Consider the following 18151-nt stretch of genomic DNA (forward strand, 5'->3'; position numbering starts at 1 on the left):
TGAGTATTGGTGTGGCTCCCAGGACGTGAAACCTGGTATCCAGAGTCAAAGTGTTGGCTGCTGAACATAATCAAGACAGCCCTCTAGCCTCCGCCCCCCTTACAGCCCCCTTTTCCTGATCAAAGATAGCATTGATTCGTACCTGTTAGCAGAGGTGCTCTCATAGTCCCATCATATTTTCTTAAAGGTCCAGTGTGCAGGATTTAGGGAGATATAATGACAGAAATGGAGTAAGTATGTTTTCTTTAGGGTGTCTGGACTCAGCTTCAGAGACAGGGTACGGAGCTCAGAGTAGGCAGACCCAGAACACACTGGAGGGATTACATATCTCGTCTGGACTAAGAACACCTCAGGGTACCCCAGGAGGAGCTGGAAAGGGTTGTTGAAAGTTATGATCTATGGAAACAGTAGTGATGGTCAAATGAAGCCTCATGAAGCATTTTCTTTATTTTCTGAGCCCACTAGATGGCGCTCATGGTTTAAAGAGAGAGGCTCAAAGAATGGCAATTCAGTGTGCTTTCAACCCTTTGTTGAACAAAAAGCGCCATCTAGTGGGCTCATGAAAAAAAGAAGATGCTTCATGAGGCTTCATTTGGCCATCACTACCGATTAGTGGACTACTTGCTCTTCCTCCTGACTCCAGGTTTAGTCTAGCTTTGCTCAAATACAGAAATTAAGTTTTCATATGACTTAATTACAACATGATGTTGGCTCAGTCTGATGTCATGGGGAATACACTTCTCTGTTGCTGCATGTAACAACAAGACTGTGTACTAGACTGTGGCTGTGGACTTGTTTAATGTGGATTTAAAACTTAATTTCTGTATTTGAGCAAAGCTAGGCTAAACCTGGAGTCAGGAGGAAGAGCAGGTAGTCCACTAATCGGTAGTGATGGCCAAATGAAGCCTCATGAAGCATCTTCTTTTTTTCATGAGCCCACTAGATGGCGCTTTTTGTTCAACAAAAGGTTGAAAGCACACTGAATTGCCATTCTTTGAGCCTCTCTTTTTAAACCATGAGCGCCATCTAGTGGGCTCAGAAAATGAAGAAAATGCTTCATGAGGCTTCATTTGGCCATCTCTAGGAAACAGACTTGTTGGGAGAAACTTTGACCCATGCGAACATTTTGAGAAATTGGCGACTCAGAGGGTGAGGTTGAAGCCTGATTGTAGAAATTGTCAAACATATTTTGGCACACTCCATTTTTTGTGGACCCCAGGAGGAGGAGTTGCTACCTTGGTGGTGACTAATGGGGATTCGAATAAATAAATATTGGATTTGTCCATAAGTTGATTTTTAGTATGGATCCTAAGCACTGTTTTATAAATAAGATCCCAGATTGATTTTAAAGTGGGGTTGTCTGGGGAACTTATTCATAGTGATGGCCAAATGAAGCCTCATGAAGCATTTTCTTTATTCTATGAGCCCACTAGATGGCGCTTTTTGTTCAACAAAAGGTTGAAAGCACACTGAATTGCCATTCTTTGAGGCACTCTCTTTAAACCATGAGCGCCATCTAGTGGGCTCAGAAAATAGAGACAATGCTTCATGAGGCTTCATTTGGCCATCACTACTTATTCATATTCAGATCTTACACACTGGACCTTTAAGTAATTTGTGTTGAATACTATAAAACTTAAATTAAAAGCCTAGTCCTAAGTCCCTTTTACCAGCTCGGTGTGGCTGCACATTTTAAAAAATAAACTCTTGCCGAGCAGTTCATTTTTTTTTTATTAGAAGTTATTACAACCCAGCTCTTAGGCTGCAACGATAGGTGAGAAGATGAGGGTACAAATTGTTAAAAGATTTTTGGTTTACAAAATATTGATATATAACTGGATAAAAGGTGAAGTGAGTGATCAGTCACCAAAGAACAGCAGCTGCGTCGTGAGGCAGGAGGGCGAGGTGGTGAGCTTTTATATCATGAAGCACACTGGGTCCAGGTGGCTCATGAGGTCAATGACGACCCTCTGCTTTGACCTGCATCCTGAAACAGGAAGAACAGCCAGGATTACAGGCACACCTGGTGGAGCGGAGGGGTCGTCACAGAGTTCTTCTGGTGTATAAAATCATAGGTGTGAATGTGAGCGTGAATGTTTGGGTGTTTCTCAGAGTCAAGGATCCTGCAGAGGCAAGGCAAGAGTCCTTCCAATCATTCAGTGAACACACATTGGAACAGACTAACAAGTGTCCCCAGGTGTGTGTCATTAACCCTCAGCAGACTGAAGAGGTTTCAGTGACTGTGATCATTTTAACACTCCTTAATGTTGTTGGACAGTTTTAAACACATGTATCAGTATTGTCAGAGTCACGTGACTTTTAGGGAGATTATATTTCTGGATCATATTTAAGAGGAAGTGGAGTAATGAAGTAATGAAGTAAAGACAGCAGCTGAATTTTTTTTAAATGATCATTAACAGTATGAACACACACTCACACACAGAATCACTCTGTCATTTCAAAGTGTTCCAGATTTTATGACACCACACACTGCGCTATAATGATATGAACAGATGCGACTTGAAACAGCTGACCTGCTGCCTGTACATGATGCTGTTCACCTCAAAACAAATGACCTGCAGGATATTCTAATGCGTCTACTACCATTCTCACCGCGATTCCCCTGAAAAATCCACCAACTGAAGCTGACACAATGAAAGCAAAGATCATGTGGAGTGAGGAGGGGGACACTAAGCGCTCCATCACTGCTGTAAATGTTTCATTTAAAACTTTAATGTTTTATCAGAATCACGTTATTTTAAAAATGTCATTATTCGGTAGTGGACACATTGGAAAGTGTAAAGGTTTCTGTCTAGTTTTTTAAACGCTTGTATGATAAAAATATTTATTTAAATCCTGCCGTTTCATTGAAGAGGCCCTGCCCTCACTTCCAGCAAATCCTATGCAAAGCATTGTGGGGATTTTATACCTGCTGAGGATCCACACATGCATCCTTGGAATTCCTCTGAATGAAGGACTTAGTCCTCGGTGAAACTCGGAAGGATCCTTGACATTGGAACAGCCCTCTGGCGGGGTTCGATGATGTAGCCTCCTTCAAATTCAGCCATTTGAGGATCCTCAACTTTGAGAAACACGTACAGTCTGTCTCTATGTGTCAGCCCTACGATAGGTGTACCCCGCCCCTCCCCCAAAGTCACCTGGGATAGGCTCCAGCCCCCCGTGACCCCCAAAAGGTAGTGATAGCCAAATGAAGCCTCATGAAGCATTTTCTTTATTTTCTGAGCCCACTAGATGGCGCTCATGGTTTAAAGAGAGAGGCTCAAAGAATGGCAATTCAGTGTGCTTTCAACTAGTGATGGCCAAATGAAGCCTCTTTATTTTCTGAGCCCACTAGATGGCGCTTTTTGTTCAACAAAAGGTTGAAAGCACACTGAATTGCCATTCTTTGAGCCTCTCTCTTTAAACCATGAGCGCCATTTGGTGGACTCAGAAAATAAAGAAAATGCTTCATGAGGCTTCATTTGGCCATCACTACCAACAGGATAAGCGGTTAAAGAAAATGAATGACACAAAGAATTTTGCTGTTGTAAAAATGACCGTAGCTGCTCTAAAAACATTTAGTCATATTCAAATTATTTTTTAATATATATATATATATTTTCTAAAAAACAATTATTTCAAAAAGAAAAAGAAGCGATAAAGTACCAAATCGATAAGGAGTACCGATAAAGGTAGCGACACCCATCCCTAGATGCTGTCAGTTTTTATCATACAGAGCTTTGTCAGCAAATAACAAACAAATCAGACAAACACAAATCTTGTAGTGAAACTTTGTTTCTTTATTCACACCATTTTCTACTCCAGCTATGTTAGAAGTTAACATAAGTGTCAATCCTCTAGTTCCTATGTTGATCTCTCATTCATCTGTACACACTATATAAAAAAGTCAAGATTATAATATGTTTAGAAATCCAAGAGTGCCGAGGTGAGGAGGGTTCAGCGCTTGTTGAGGGGTTTTGGCTTTACAGTCCCTCCCTCACTTCCAGCCTCCTCCACCTCCACTTTGACTCTCTTTTCTCTTCTTTTTTTTCATTTAACAAAAGAACATATTGAACAAGGCATTTGTACCAGAGCTCAGAAGGGGGCTTGGACATTTGTAAAGCGCTTTGACTGTACAGCTCACGCAGAACACAACCAACAGGTCATATACAGAGCATGGTAAAGGAGGAATAGTATACTGCTTGGGCACAACACAAACACAATACAATGCCATCTGACAAAAAAAGTACAGTCGAAAAGAAAACAAAATATTCTCTTCAACTTTTTTTTAAGCATTTCATAGAAACAAAAGAGAAAGATAAATTGCAAACTTGGAGTAAACAAATCGAGAATATATATACAGTGAGGTAAAACACATTGGTCTTTAAAAGGAGGTATTTTCTTTTTGATTAAGTGACCTTTTTAATATGTTAATTATGCTTTTTAAGATACTTCTCAGCTTTTGGATGACATCTATAAAGCAGGTAATGCAGACATCAATGCAGACACAATCACATGCAGTCTTGTCATTCGAGGTGAAAAGTAAAAGAAATCTTGTCAAACTTAGGCACCAAATAAAACGTGATAAAGCTTTCTGCTACCCTTGTTGCCACAGAGGCCTCACTGCAGCATCGAACCGGAGACAACCGAACCCTAAAGTGACTCAAACCGCTCGTCACATCCGCCCCAACACTTCCCCCGGCTTCTGACCACTGCAGCAGAGACCGTACAGCGGGTCTCTGACGATGGAGGGCGACCGTGAAGGGAGAACGTGATAATCCTTTGGCCCTGACGCGTTCCTCGTCACAGTGTGTGGATCATGCTAGCATAGATAGGTTGTTCAACCTGTGTGATCCAGAGGGACTGAGTGGGCAGACACGATTGGCCCGGACTTTGCATAACAAGAGAAAGAGACATAGATAGAAACAGACCCGGATATTTGCATGCTCACAAAGTTGCTGCCGCGACGGTGGGGCTGAGTTACGCAGGTTGTGCTCGGATTGGCTGGAGACTCTGAGAGGGCCGATACATTCACAGCTGTGGGAATTTCTCAGTGCGTGGTTCGAAGCCGTAGAGCTGCTGGCATAGTTTGTGTTACCTCCCTGTTTTTGGCCCTCCATCGCTGCACACGGAGCAGAGAAGAGCTGCTCGTCCTCTACTTCTCCTGGCGTAAAAAGAAATGCATGAAAAGGCTGCATATTGGACAAACAGAGCGCATCTGTTATTTGGTTTGAGTCACAAAAGGGCTCAGCTGCGCTGCTGCTCCCGTTCACAACCTTCAACTGTGTTGACCAGTGAACCGAGGTTTGAAATTGCACGGTGGCTGCATATCAACAGTGTACAGAGACCTCCTCCCCTCTTTAATCTGAGCTAAGTAGAGAGAAGGCAAGGTAAGATTCTCAAAGAGGAGGTAAAGCGGGTTTTTATCGCAGAGTTTTAAAATGGGTCACGGCCCCCAGAGTCATCTAAATACCTAAGCAAAAACTGTTTACCAAACCCAAATAACCCACAAATAAAAAAAAAACAGCATTTACAGTTTCCACTTGAATCTTTCCAAACAAAAGCAGAGACGGCCTTCAGCACGGCCCCTTCTGTGACCTGAAGGCGGACGTATGTTTCAAACACGCTAGTTTGTATTGCCCAGCTCCGCCTGAAGGGCAGCAGGGATGAAAAGCCTGCTGTCAGACAGAGAGGCAAGATAAGACGATTGTGAATATACGGAGATAATGGCGTACGCTTTCAGACAGTCCTTCATGGTGTTCGTCTGATCAGCTTTTTTCAGAAATGTACAAATTCAACAATGCTAAGATGTATGAGAGGAGTTTCAGACACATTTTGCCGTCCAACAAGCACTCCAGACAAGACTTTTAGAGGAATTTAGCTTAGTCTGAAAAATGTCCTCAAGTAATGTGTAGATTAAGATTCTCAGTCATCCAGGTCATGGTAACCTTTAGTGCTACATCATAGGCAACTGGACTTGCTTGAATATCTTGAAGACGTTACCCCTCTCAGCTGAGAGGCTTCCTCAGTTTTGAAGCAGTTCTGAAACGAAGAAGTCTAGTTGCTTATGATGCAGCACTTAAGGTCCCCAGGCTGTGGCATTTGAGTCGGCGTAGTTGGGTTTGAAGACCACAAGTTTGATAATCTGGAGATGTGTTAGAAAGAAGTGCTCTTAGCAGACCTCTGTAGCCCACTGCTCAACTCTGCTGCAGGCTCCAGGATGTATTTGCTGCTACGAGCATAACACATTGGAATCTGTGATTGAACTGTTGGTGGTCAAATTGCATTGTGGGTAATGTAGGCACCAGGTACTGACAAGGACGAATGTGCAGAATATCAATTGGTGGTTCTGCGGCGTCAATTTTAAATATACCTTCTGTTTTTAGTTTTTTTTTTTACTGTTTACTGAAGCCAGACAACAGGGCCCGTATATCAGTTATTGATATAGGTCGGCCGATAAAATCAGCGTGTTTATATATATGTATTCGTAATGTCTTGGTTCAGTAGCCCTGGTTCCTCAACACCTGATCGCAGCACTGGAGGTTGTGACCCCCAAACTCGGAGAATGGCTCCAGGAGATTCCAGGTACATCTGAGATCTCTGTTCGTAAGAGCGTCGTCCTAGGAACAGCTAGGATACTGCGCAGAACCCTCAAACTCCCAGGCCTCTGGTAGAGGACCCGAGCTTGAGGAAGACACACCAACACCCAGTATGGGATGTTTTTTTTTCTCCCTAATATCGACATCGGACCCAGAAATCCAGTACGAGTTGGGCTTTATCAGACAATGTTAAAGGAGTGCGGCGCTAAATTAATGGAGCTCTCTTCTAGAGGCATCTGCATGCTTTGAACGAAGTGCTTGTCCGAGTTGTGTCCAACAATTTTTGTAACTTTAACTGAGAATCTTCAAAATCCACTTCAGTGATCGGCCAGGTGTACATGAGTGAGAACATTACAAGCTCTCTGTGACTGGTCAATCCGTGTACAGCAGAGTTCATGCCACACCATGAACGTCTTTGAGGAAGGACTGTCTGAACGAACGAGCTGTGATCCACTTCAGTACGATTCATTGTGTCGAACCAACTAGTTCTGTTTCAAACATACACCGGCCTCAAGATGTGAGTTTAGAGAGGTAAAAAGTGGGCAGGGATGGATGTGAGTTTGTTCACCCGGTATGAAGCTGTGAAGCCGGGGAACCGGCTGCAGTGAAGCGTGGCCCTTGTAGCTCGGAGATATCTGTTAAGTCAATTAGAGAACATGGAATGACAAGAAAGAAAGGCAAGAAAGAATCAATGACAGAGAGACTGCTGTATAAAGACCACAAGAGATAAACAGCTGGGTGCAAACGTCTTTTTACAGTTAAGTCATCTTGGGTTTTGAAAGGAAAAAGTACAAGGCTGCTGGTGACTTTAAGACAGAATGAAGGTTGTCCCAGTAGAGGCATACCAGAGGTGCTGTTGAGTTGAGCTTTTGTTGTTGCTAATGTCCCAGAGAATGACACTGCTAATGGAATACACATACTATCCAGTCTCGATCCCACCCAAAGGCCCAGCAGGTCAAGCCAGGGCTTACTTAAAGGAATACTTTGAAATTCAGTTTACAGCTACCCCCCCACCCCGCCCCACCCCCTGCTGCCCCACAAACCCACATGGCTTCGAGAGATGAATCCTTGGCCCTGGTCTTCCCTGGCAAGCCCCAGTTTTCCCTACTAGTTTGGCCACTTTTGTACACATTAAACATTTAATTCAGCATAGTCTGTCACCCTTTTTGTATTTAAAATAGCAGCGATATCCACTTTGCTTTCTTCGAATATCAGGACAGCTTTCTTCTTTTGTTTACTCCACGAGATATTTACAATAATACGTCACTATTCTGCCACTGCCGACCATTTCTACATATTTAAGAATACTTCATTCACAAGAACAACTCTGAACAGTGGAACTACACCGGTGGGTACATCACAACTTGCCTGCTTTTTGTCAGACTTTGGGGTTTTTATTCTCACCAAAGTCTCTCAAAGGATGACAAAGGAATCACAGAATAAAACCTGAAACAACTGATTATGTCACTTTCCCCAGAATGGATATGTTACATTAGAAATGTTTTGTACAGTTTAAAAAGCTATGGGATAAATGTTTATTTAATATAAGTAGATTCTGTCCTCAGAGATGCAACAGCACTTAAAAATGTTCATTAAATGTAAGGGTTTCTCCACTCAAGGTCCACTTACTCATTTGCTCTGGAGCTTTCGGCCGACATGCACAGTTAAGTGGAGCTACAGTTACAGCTCGACTGGGCCATTTAACTGGACTACTGTCCTTGTCCCAGTATACAGGCACAGGAGCCCTTTCAGCTTGTTAGTACTGGACATTTTTCATTTTAAAATACTCAGCTCTTTCAGCATGAACTGTATCTCTGCATCCGTCTAAAAAGTCACAGCTCTGGATGTAGACATCGCCATGTTGTTACCGGCTTCTTCCGTTACGCATTTAATGCCTTCAACTTCTGGGTCAAAGCCCGCAGCCAGTTTGGGTCTGATTGACTGTGTACATGCAGGTGGAATTCAACTTCCAATCACATTATCTGGGTGTGTTAGTCCGACTTTGAGAAATTTGATTTAGTAAGATTTCAGTCAGACTAACACGTTGACATGGATTTTGGATTTTCTGGCGCGTTCAAATGTGACAGCAGAAGGGCCCAGATGTTTAGACGTTTAGTCCTTGATGGCCTAAGGTGCAGAATCAGGCAAAGTTTGAACGTCTACAGTTTAATGTTAACTGAGCGACCCTCTGATGAAGACCATGTGATACAGCTGAAAGCTCCAGAACAAGCAAATAAGTGGACCATTATTGGAGACTGTTTTGTCAACTGCTGTTTCCATGTTCAAGAACGAACCGTCAGGCTCAAATTACTTTTCTTTCATTTGTTTCAATTTGGTCTGGAGTGGTTTTGTTTGAACTCAGCGCCTTAAAAACTGATAAAAATGTAAAATAATTTCAGATGGACTTCAAGAAACCATGAACGGCAAACAAAAAGTGCTGTCTGCAAGTAACGAGCACTGAGCTTCCTCTGACTGGTAATCGTTGCCTTGCAAGAGGTGCATCATCACTGATACTCTGTTACAAGGGACTTAAATGCTCAAAAGGCTTTTAGACGTGACGTTTGTATGAATTTATCCACCTGTTTTTACACAATCAGTTACTGTATGGGCAGCAACTTCTTACACATCACAACCCTTCAAAACTTGGATGCCTTTGCCCCCCCCCCCCCCCCCCTCTACATTTGAGCTTCTAGTCGAGGGAAATATGTATCAATGCATATCCAACTGTGTTTAATGAGTGGGCATCGAAGCAGAGAGAACAAGCTACGCCCATGCTCATCAACAGGTTGGCACAGTGGTTTTCAACCATGGTCCATGAAGCTGCAGTTTCCCATTCTCACTGAACTGATCAGCACTTTGAAGAACTCAGCAGCTGCTGCAGTGGGTGGCGGGGCGGACCCCTGCACTTCCACGGCTGACGACAACTCTTACACACACTTCAGCAGATCTTTGAGAGGACTGCCTACAACGTGACTATGGGCTGGATTTGTGTCGGAGCAACATGGCACAGAATGATCAGATTCAGGCAATCTGAGGGTATTTACATCCAACGGCAGCTCTCACCTCCACTCGGAAAGCGAGGTGGACAACTAAGTAGCAGCACATCAATACATTATGTATCCATAAAGAAAAACAATGGAGACAGACGGACTCATCGACATCCAAATTGCCACACAGGTAAACCCCGCAGTGGTTCAGAAGTGCACTTATTGCTGAACAATCAAGAGACTCTGTGGGATTTCTTTGAGCAAATCACTGTCTGGCAGGTCGAATTTACTGGATGTGTTCATTATTGACGGTTTTACACTTGCGTTTAAACTGAATCTAATAATGGATTTGTTTTTGGACTTGTGTTGACAAGTGCTTTCAGTGGACACGAGCAAATCTGTAAATTAAGATCAAATGGGTTTAGATGTATGGCAATTTCAGCAACAGGACGAACACTTGACTGAAACAAACTGTTAAATCAGGTGCTACATATATTTTTTTTTGTCCTTTAGATAGACATCATTGTAATCAAATATATATACATGGATATATATATATATGTATATATATATATGTAATTACAAACAAAGAAAATAATAATAAGAGCAGATCATGACTCTTATGCGTTGGTCCCTTAAGGCTTGCTAAGCTGAAATGACAATATTGTCTTTTTTACGCATGTTTTTTCGTCTTTTGTTTTTCGTAAATGTACATTCTAGTAGAAAAAGACCTTGCCACAAAAAAAAAGGAAAAAAATAATACACAACCTGGAAAATCTATGGCTTAGTAAATCTCCGTTTGCTATATTTAAATGAATGTACCTCATTGTTGATTATCCTACAAAGAAGAAAACGCTTGAAAGGTTGATTTTACGCTGCTGCGCTGTCAACGGCGCAAAACACGTGAAAAGAACGAAAATCAGAAATCCAAGAGTTTACATTTATAGGGCAACATCAGTAATGCTTAAAAGTCTTTGTGTCTTTTTTTTTTTGTTTGTTTTCCAAAGCCGCCGTGAGCGTTTGTGGCATCGTTTTTCCAACTAAACACAGTTTGAGGTGCTGGAGCTCAGTTTCCAGACTCAGTCCACTGGGAGGAGAAGCTGTACGATGAGTTGTTGCTGAGGTGGCTGGGTGCTCAGGTGGTGAGGGGGGAGGGGTTTGACAAAATGGCACCAGAGAGTCGGCTGGGTTGTGGGTGCTGTGTAGGCGGTGTGTGTCCCTCCTTGCTTCCCGTCCTTACTTCTTGGGTGTGCATAGTACGAGCTTGCTGTATGCTCGGCATGGCTCCCGCAGGCCTCCTCTTGACACACACGCGCACAGAGCTGCATACACGTGAGAGCAAACACTCCACAGCAGCCGACATGAGAGGAGTTGGGTTGTTAAAGCACTGGCACTTTCCGGTAACAGCTGGCTTGGAAGGCATGGTGGCAGCTGATTGTTGTTGGTGTTGTAGTTCTTGCTGTTTGTGGTTTAGCAGAGCAGAGTATAGAAAATAGACACATTTATCTACTGTATATTGCATATGTTGCAGCATGTTCGCCAAAAATGAATGAGGTCATCATGTCCAGTTTAGTCTTGCAAAAAAGATCCCCTGCCACCAGAAAGAAAATTTAAAAACACAATAAATTAAACTGACCTGTCCGCCTCCCCGACCGTACGGAGGGAGACGGGGACACACAACAGTAACAAATGAAAAAAAAAAAAAACAGGTGCAAAATTGTTGCAGAGATGAGAGGTTCTGCTCACAACTTGACTAGACGAAGAACAGCTGAAGCCGTTGTTTGTCTGGACCCCACAGGGCGGCTTACAGACTGTCCCATGACCCCCAGGTCCAAGCTTCAGTTCCCAATGCTACTGTAACATGACTCCAGAGTAGGACTGCAAACAGCTTCACATCAGTTTTCTTTGTCGAATCTCTGAAATACTTTTGATGATGGCCGAGTCACTGTCAGCTCGGAGGTTAAGAGGATTCTGACAGCCGGTAAATGTCGGAGCTTTTTTCTGCTGTTCCCTTCTCTAGCAGTAGACCAGTGGCCAAGATAAACAATTGCTTCAGGTGAATCTGCGAAAAAAAATCTCTCCACTGTTCTGTGTATTTCAAAAGCATGTTGAACCAAATGTGCAGCGCACATTAGCAAAATGGAAAATGTACTTCCCAAGAAAAACGCCTGCTTGTCAAAGACATGACAAACAGGTTAACTGGTATGGAAATGTTCTACATGTTGATATTAAACTGCATGTGAGTACACCCCTCACTGTATGTGAGTGTGGGGCGGTGCACATAGTTACATTCATTAAACTATGTATTGACAGATCACATGGCTTGGATCAATCCAAAAGTTCCATTTGGATTTTTTAAACACATTTTAGTGACTCCAATGGTCGGAGATTTTCCATGATTCAAATTATTCAGAGATGTAAATGAGCAACTTGCAGCCCTACTGAAGAGTAGCTTAACACTCTGAAGACAAGAATGAAATGCTAATATACAAATGAGCGGGTGATGGTGAAGATGATCCGGCAGCTCAGAGGCCTCCCAGGTGATTCCCAGCTGCCTGGCTGGCCTTATCTCTACCTGAGGGGTCTGAGCTCTTATTGGTTGCTGATGTGATGAGTGGTGGAGGCGGGAGTTGAGATGGACACCAATCGCCCCGATGGGTCTTTCAGAGACTTCATGTGTTGAATGTAGTAAAGGAAGATGGAGGATAATGAGGGGAGGCTTCCTTTAATGCCTCTGTTATCCCCTTCAGGCACAACCATCCCTCATTAGATCCATCCAGCCATTCATGTGTGTGTGGCAGCCCAGTGAGACACACACATACACACACGGTTCCTCAGTTTCGTGTGCAGGACTCAGCAGTTTGTTGATGAATGAAATGGGATGAGAAAATAAAAAGAGCACAAGGGGGAAAAGTCTTCGCTTCCCTTCAACCCAAAGGGGAGGAACAGTCAATGAATAATAATGAAGATAGTAATGCTGTAATGCTAACGATATGGATGCCAGTCAGAGGTGTGTGTGCGTGTGTGTGTGTGTGTGTGTGTGTGTGTGTGTGTTTGGTAGCTGTGTCTACATCTTGATTCCTTCCTGTTGGCTGAGCTGAGACAGGGTTTTCTTGATTCGGAGAGCGGTGAGTCGGGCGGCGCTGTTGGCATACCAACACTCCCTCATTATCTTCGCCATCACCCGCAAGGCCTGCAGAGGAGAGAGAACACACGAGTTCATATGACTTAATTACAACATGATGTTGGCTCAGTCTGATGTCATGGGGAATACACTTCTCTGTTGCTGCATGTAACAACAAGACTGTGTACTAGACTGTGGCTGTGGACTTGTTTAATGAGGATTTAAAACTTAATTTCTCTATTTGAGCAAAGCTAGGCTAAACCTGGAGTCAGGAGGAAGAGCAGATAGTCCACTAATCGGTAGTGATGGCCAAATGAAGCTTCATGAAGCATCTTCTTGTTTTCATGAGCCCACTAGATGGCGCTTTTTGTTCAACAAAGGGTTGAAAGCACACTGAATTGCCATTCTTTGAGCCTCTCTCTTTAAACCATGAGCGCCATCTCGTGGGCTCAGAAAATAAAGACAATGCTTCATGAGGCTTCATTTGGCCATCACTACTAATTGGACTGTCAATGGGTTGATCCCCGGCTCCTCCAGTCTGCATGTCGAAGTATCCTTGGTCAAGATACTGAACCCCAAATTGCTCCAGAAACAAATGATCTGTGGGGTTCCCCAAGGCTCAATTCTTGGACCCATGTTATTTGAAATCTACATGCTTCCTTAAAGGTACAGTACATGTCAGTTTCCTGTCTTTCATTGTGGCGACTGTGGCTCAGGAGGTAGACAGCATTGTCCACTAAACATCTTCATCTTGCATCCTCATCTTCATCATACTTCATCTTGAAGTATACCTGGGCAAGACGCTAATCCCCAAATTGCTCCTGATGGCTGTTCCATCATTGTATGAGTGCGTGTGAATTGTTACCGAGTAGCACCATGTACGGTAGCCTCAGCCACTAGTGTGTGAACGAGTGAATGTGACTTTGAGTGGTCGGAAGACGCGAAAAGCATGTTACAAGTGCAGTCCATTTACAATTAAGACTGGTGCTTCCTGTTTGCACTGTCCCTTTGCTGAGAGGTTGCAAATTTCACTCTGGGATTACCTTATCCTATCTTATCTTTTAGTGTCCTAACCTTTATGAGATTCCGCTCTGTGCATTTGTAATTAAGCTAATCGTCTGTCCTGGTTTCGCTGAACTGGATTTGCGTGTTTATTGGATCCTCATTAGCTGTCACCAGAACAGCAGCTGCTTTTCCTAGGTCCCACAGAATTAAACAATCCTCTAATTACTATCTTGGCTCCATCTTCCATCTGGGAATTGGTTGTTCTGTGTATAGCTACATAGCTAAAACTCTGGCGCAACAGTTGTTGAAATAAAATAATAGACTGAACAAGCTTTTAGACCACTGTGTAGACAAGGTTAATATCTGCTGATGGGAAGTGCTTCCGTCAGCATTAAAACCTGGACATTTGTGGTGAGATGCAACTTACCTTTGACGTACTTTTGCCAATTTGTCTCTTGCTTTTCCATTAAATTGTAAATGACTTAATATTTTGGAACAACAGACCAGTTTTGTTTTAACTATAAGCTTCAAATTCAGTCTCATAATTGTTTCGATTGTCTTTCAGAGGTTTTAATAAATTGTTGTTTTAAATGAAGAGGACTAGAATCTTGTGGCTCAAGATACAAGATCTCTGATATAAGAGACTAAATACTTCCAAGGTATGAAATTGTTGAAGATAAAATCATTTCATTAGTTATTTATCAGCTGTTGTTTCCTGACACCTCTACCTGCTTCCAAACGTGGTCCAAACAGCCAAATATGCATCTGTCCTTTTCTAGTTATTCTTACTACATCACTGCATGGTTTGATTTTTGTATGTTCTGGAAAATGAATCCGACCGACAATCCGAGTCTTTTCTAATGCTTCACTTAGATGGTGACTTACAACTAAATTTGCAAATAGGCTTTGAAATAGTGCCTCCAGAGTTTACACTAATTCCTCCACGTCTTCCTTGGCGGGGCTGTAAACAGCATCTGGTATGTATGAGTCAACATGTCTGTGTGTGTGTGTCTCCGCCTCAGTCTCTCACAGCGTCTGTCTGCTGAGATGCTGGTGCTCCCTCTACGGAACTTCCTACAGAGCTCATTAAGACAGCCAACACATTCCAGTCCTCCATTCATCAGGTGGATTAGTGCCAACTTTACACTGCAATCTGCCACACACACACACACACACACACACACACACACACACACACACTTCACATTACCACTGTCTCCTTCAGCCGAGCTAGCTGGAGCTCATTTCTTATGTCAAGGCTTTCAGATTCAAGTGCTTTCAGATACGGCTTCATTTACTTTAACCTGCCATTCTGATTTACAGGCTGGTTGGTGGAATGGTGTGCCGGCTGAAAAACAGTCCCTTCTGGGAATACCACGCCTCGACAGCAACCCAGACTAACACCTCTACAGGACTTGACTCTAAATGATGGGTTCCTGTCAAGGGCGCCTGTCAAGAATCCTCAAATACGCTCCACTTTTGACCCCATGGAGTCTCATTTGATCGTGTTTAGACCCAATCCAATTTCTTATTTTTACCCCTACCGCTAATTTCCGAGCGCTCCTTTGCCCCTCGAAACAGCTCTATAAGCGGAAGTGGTTGAAATCTTCCCTATGAAATGGGACAACCGGTCAAGACCCTGATACGTCATCAGTAGTTGTCAATAGCGTATACGTAACAGACACGATGGTGGTAACAATGGTGCCATCACAATGACATCTGACCTTTATCTGATGGTGACATAAACTGCTCGAGTACGAGTACGAATTTAAGTTTCACGATATAAATCGATCAACCTTGTCATCAAATAAAAAGAACAACACTTCATTAGCAGGCCAGTGGCAAAGCTCTGTAGGCAAACATTAGCAACTCATGCAACTGATGATACTAGAGGAACAGTAACAAGTGCAGCAACTTCGCTTCTGGACTTAAGTTAAATTTTGGGCGTCATATGCCATCAGAGGTGGGAATGCAATATGGAAATATGTCAAAATGGGGGACTGTCAGACAGAAATCAGCAATTACAATGTAACGTTAGTGAGCTAGCTAGTTAGCTACCAAGATATCAGCTTCCGAATAGTGTTTCTATTTGTTACGCGTGTTATAAGGAAAAGGACCATGATTACGGTTGCAGCGATATATATAAATTTCAAGGTATACCGTGAAATAAAAATTGACGGTTATCATACCATGTACATTTGCTTATGTACGATATATTTTTAAAAAAAGCAACTTCACGAAGAATCTCCCCTTTATTTTAGTTATTTTCAAAGGCCGGACTTCTTACACAAACTTCCATCAACAAAATAGTTTCAAGTTTCAATTATAGTGATAAAACATTTGTTCAACTATCAATACCCGCTCCGTTCTCATTCGTTTAAGGATCAATCTGACTGATGATAATATACATTCTTAAATACCGTGATACTGCAAAATCGCAATATTTTCTGAGACGGTTGTTGTTCGGTGAAAATCTCACAATGTTGCGACACAAACCATGATACACTAAACTACATTAAACCAAGATAATAAGATAGTGTAATTTTAAAATCTAGAATTACCACCTCGCAGCTGTAAAGCTCCACACACCAGTCAAGTTTAAGGTACGGTTACATCCATGTCTGAGAAAACATGGATGCTTCACACACAGATCTGTGCAATCAGCTGTGTTTCAAGGTGGACACCCAAGATTAGTGTCACCAATTTAACATCTGACCAAATGTCTCCCCTTCTGTTCCTGAGATATGATGTCAAGTGATAGTCAGAAAAATGTTTTTGCAGATCTTTATGATGTTACAGTGGAGCTGACCTTTGACCTTTTGGATAGGAAATTTCTTCACTTCATAACTTTATTCTATTGGACATTTCTTTGTCATAATTAGTGTATGAATTCTTGAGTTTTTTTCCGCTTAACCAGCTTTGTGAGGTCACAGTGACCTTGACCTTTTACCACCAAATTCTAATGAGTTCATTGCTTTATCCAAGTGGACGATTGTGCCAAATTTGAGGAATTTCCTTTGCAGCGTTCATGAAATATCAAGAATGAGACAGATGCAAGGTCACAGTGACCTTGACCTTTGGCCACCAAATTCTAATGAGTGCATCACTGAGTCCAAGTGGATGTACAGAATATAAAGAAATTCCTCACGGTATTCTAAAATAAAGCATTCAGAAGAATGAGACAGATGAGGTCACAGTGACCTTGATCTTTGACCTACAACCACCAAAATCGTAACACTTCATTGCTGAGTTCAAATGGACAGCTCAGTTTGGAGGTCACCGCCCTGTTAAGAGGGTCATGTAGCCCTAACACCATGAAGGGGTAGGGGCTAAGTGTCAGGGGCGAGGGGTGTATTATAATGAAGCCATAGTCACAAGGACCCATAAAGGAGCATTTCAGTTGTTGCTGTTGATTTGTAAAAGTGGCTGCACAGTATAAGAAGAGAAAATAGAGAGAGTGAAACATACAATTAATCAGGAACAGCAGATGAGCATCTGTGTTTATGCTTTAGTGTGTACAGTTTAATTTGACTCCTACATAGTTGAGGAAAACTAAACATTAGAAAAACATCAACAACACCTATTGATATTGTTAATATACATACTTATTATTTCCTCCAGCACGCAGCAGTTTGTGTTTGTCTGTGACTCAATTGCTTGATGAATACTAACAGTGTCGCCAGTACGAGCCGACAGTGAAAGTCTGTGTGTAGAGATTATAAAGTGTTGGTGCTGTCTGCACTTCACCGAGTTCATCCTTGTTAAAATACTAAAACATTTGGTACACGCTGTTAGAATTACTTTACGTGACAGGCACTGGTTATACTTCCTCTACATCCTTGCCAAAGTCTGGCAGCTCATTAAGACAGTTTTTCTTGCCAAAGGTCACAGTTGCTGTTTTTACCAACAAACAATACGCAGCAAAAACAAGTTAACTGACAGAGTGCATTAGCACAGCGCTACAGCTAATAGTAATTTAACGAAATGACAAGGCAAACTATAAAATGGCAAATTCTGGGGGTTCTGGGGTCAGATATTCGGAGGGAGGAAGAGTGTCACACCAGCACTCTTCATCATGCATTTATTGCTAATAATAGACTGAGCGGGACTGGTTTCTCCACCTGCAGGAACTGTCTAGTTTCAGCTTGTTAAACCTGTTTGTCTGTGTGTATCAGAGCTGTGGTCTAGAGCCCTGCGCGGGACTGTTCTCTTCATCCCGCTCCTGCTGAATTTCTGACTGTTACCGCCCGCACCCGCAATGTCTATGTCCACTCCCGCCCGCTCCCGCAAAACTCTGAGAATTTATGCCCGCACAATAATAGAGACGCATTGATTTTGTGTCTTCTCCCGTCCCGCAGGAGAAAACACGTCATTTTATAGGCTATTAATAAAGAGATTCATGGGGTTGTTTGTTTCGTTTCCCTGGCCTGCATGTC

General features: G+C 42.6%; 1 protein-coding gene across 1 annotated transcript in view; it reads right to left on the reverse strand.

Moving 5' to 3' along the window:
* Nucleotides 1-3777: 3777 nt before the first annotated feature.
* Nucleotides 3778-18151, reverse strand: part of tgfbr1b (transforming growth factor, beta receptor 1 b) — a 92514-nt gene continuing 78140 nt past the window's right edge. Inside the window, exon 9 of the mRNA XM_049565531.1 lies at nt 3778-12779. Within this exon, the coding sequence (XP_049421488.1) occupies nt 12654-12779 (126 nt within the window). The 3' untranslated portion in view covers nt 3778-12653. The remainder of the gene's footprint in view (nt 12780-18151) is intronic.

The sequence above is a fragment of the Epinephelus fuscoguttatus genome, linkage group LG21 (assembly GCF_011397635.1).
Source record: "Epinephelus fuscoguttatus linkage group LG21, E.fuscoguttatus.final_Chr_v1".
Classification (NCBI taxonomy): Eukaryota; Metazoa; Chordata; class Actinopteri; order Perciformes; family Serranidae; genus Epinephelus; species Epinephelus fuscoguttatus.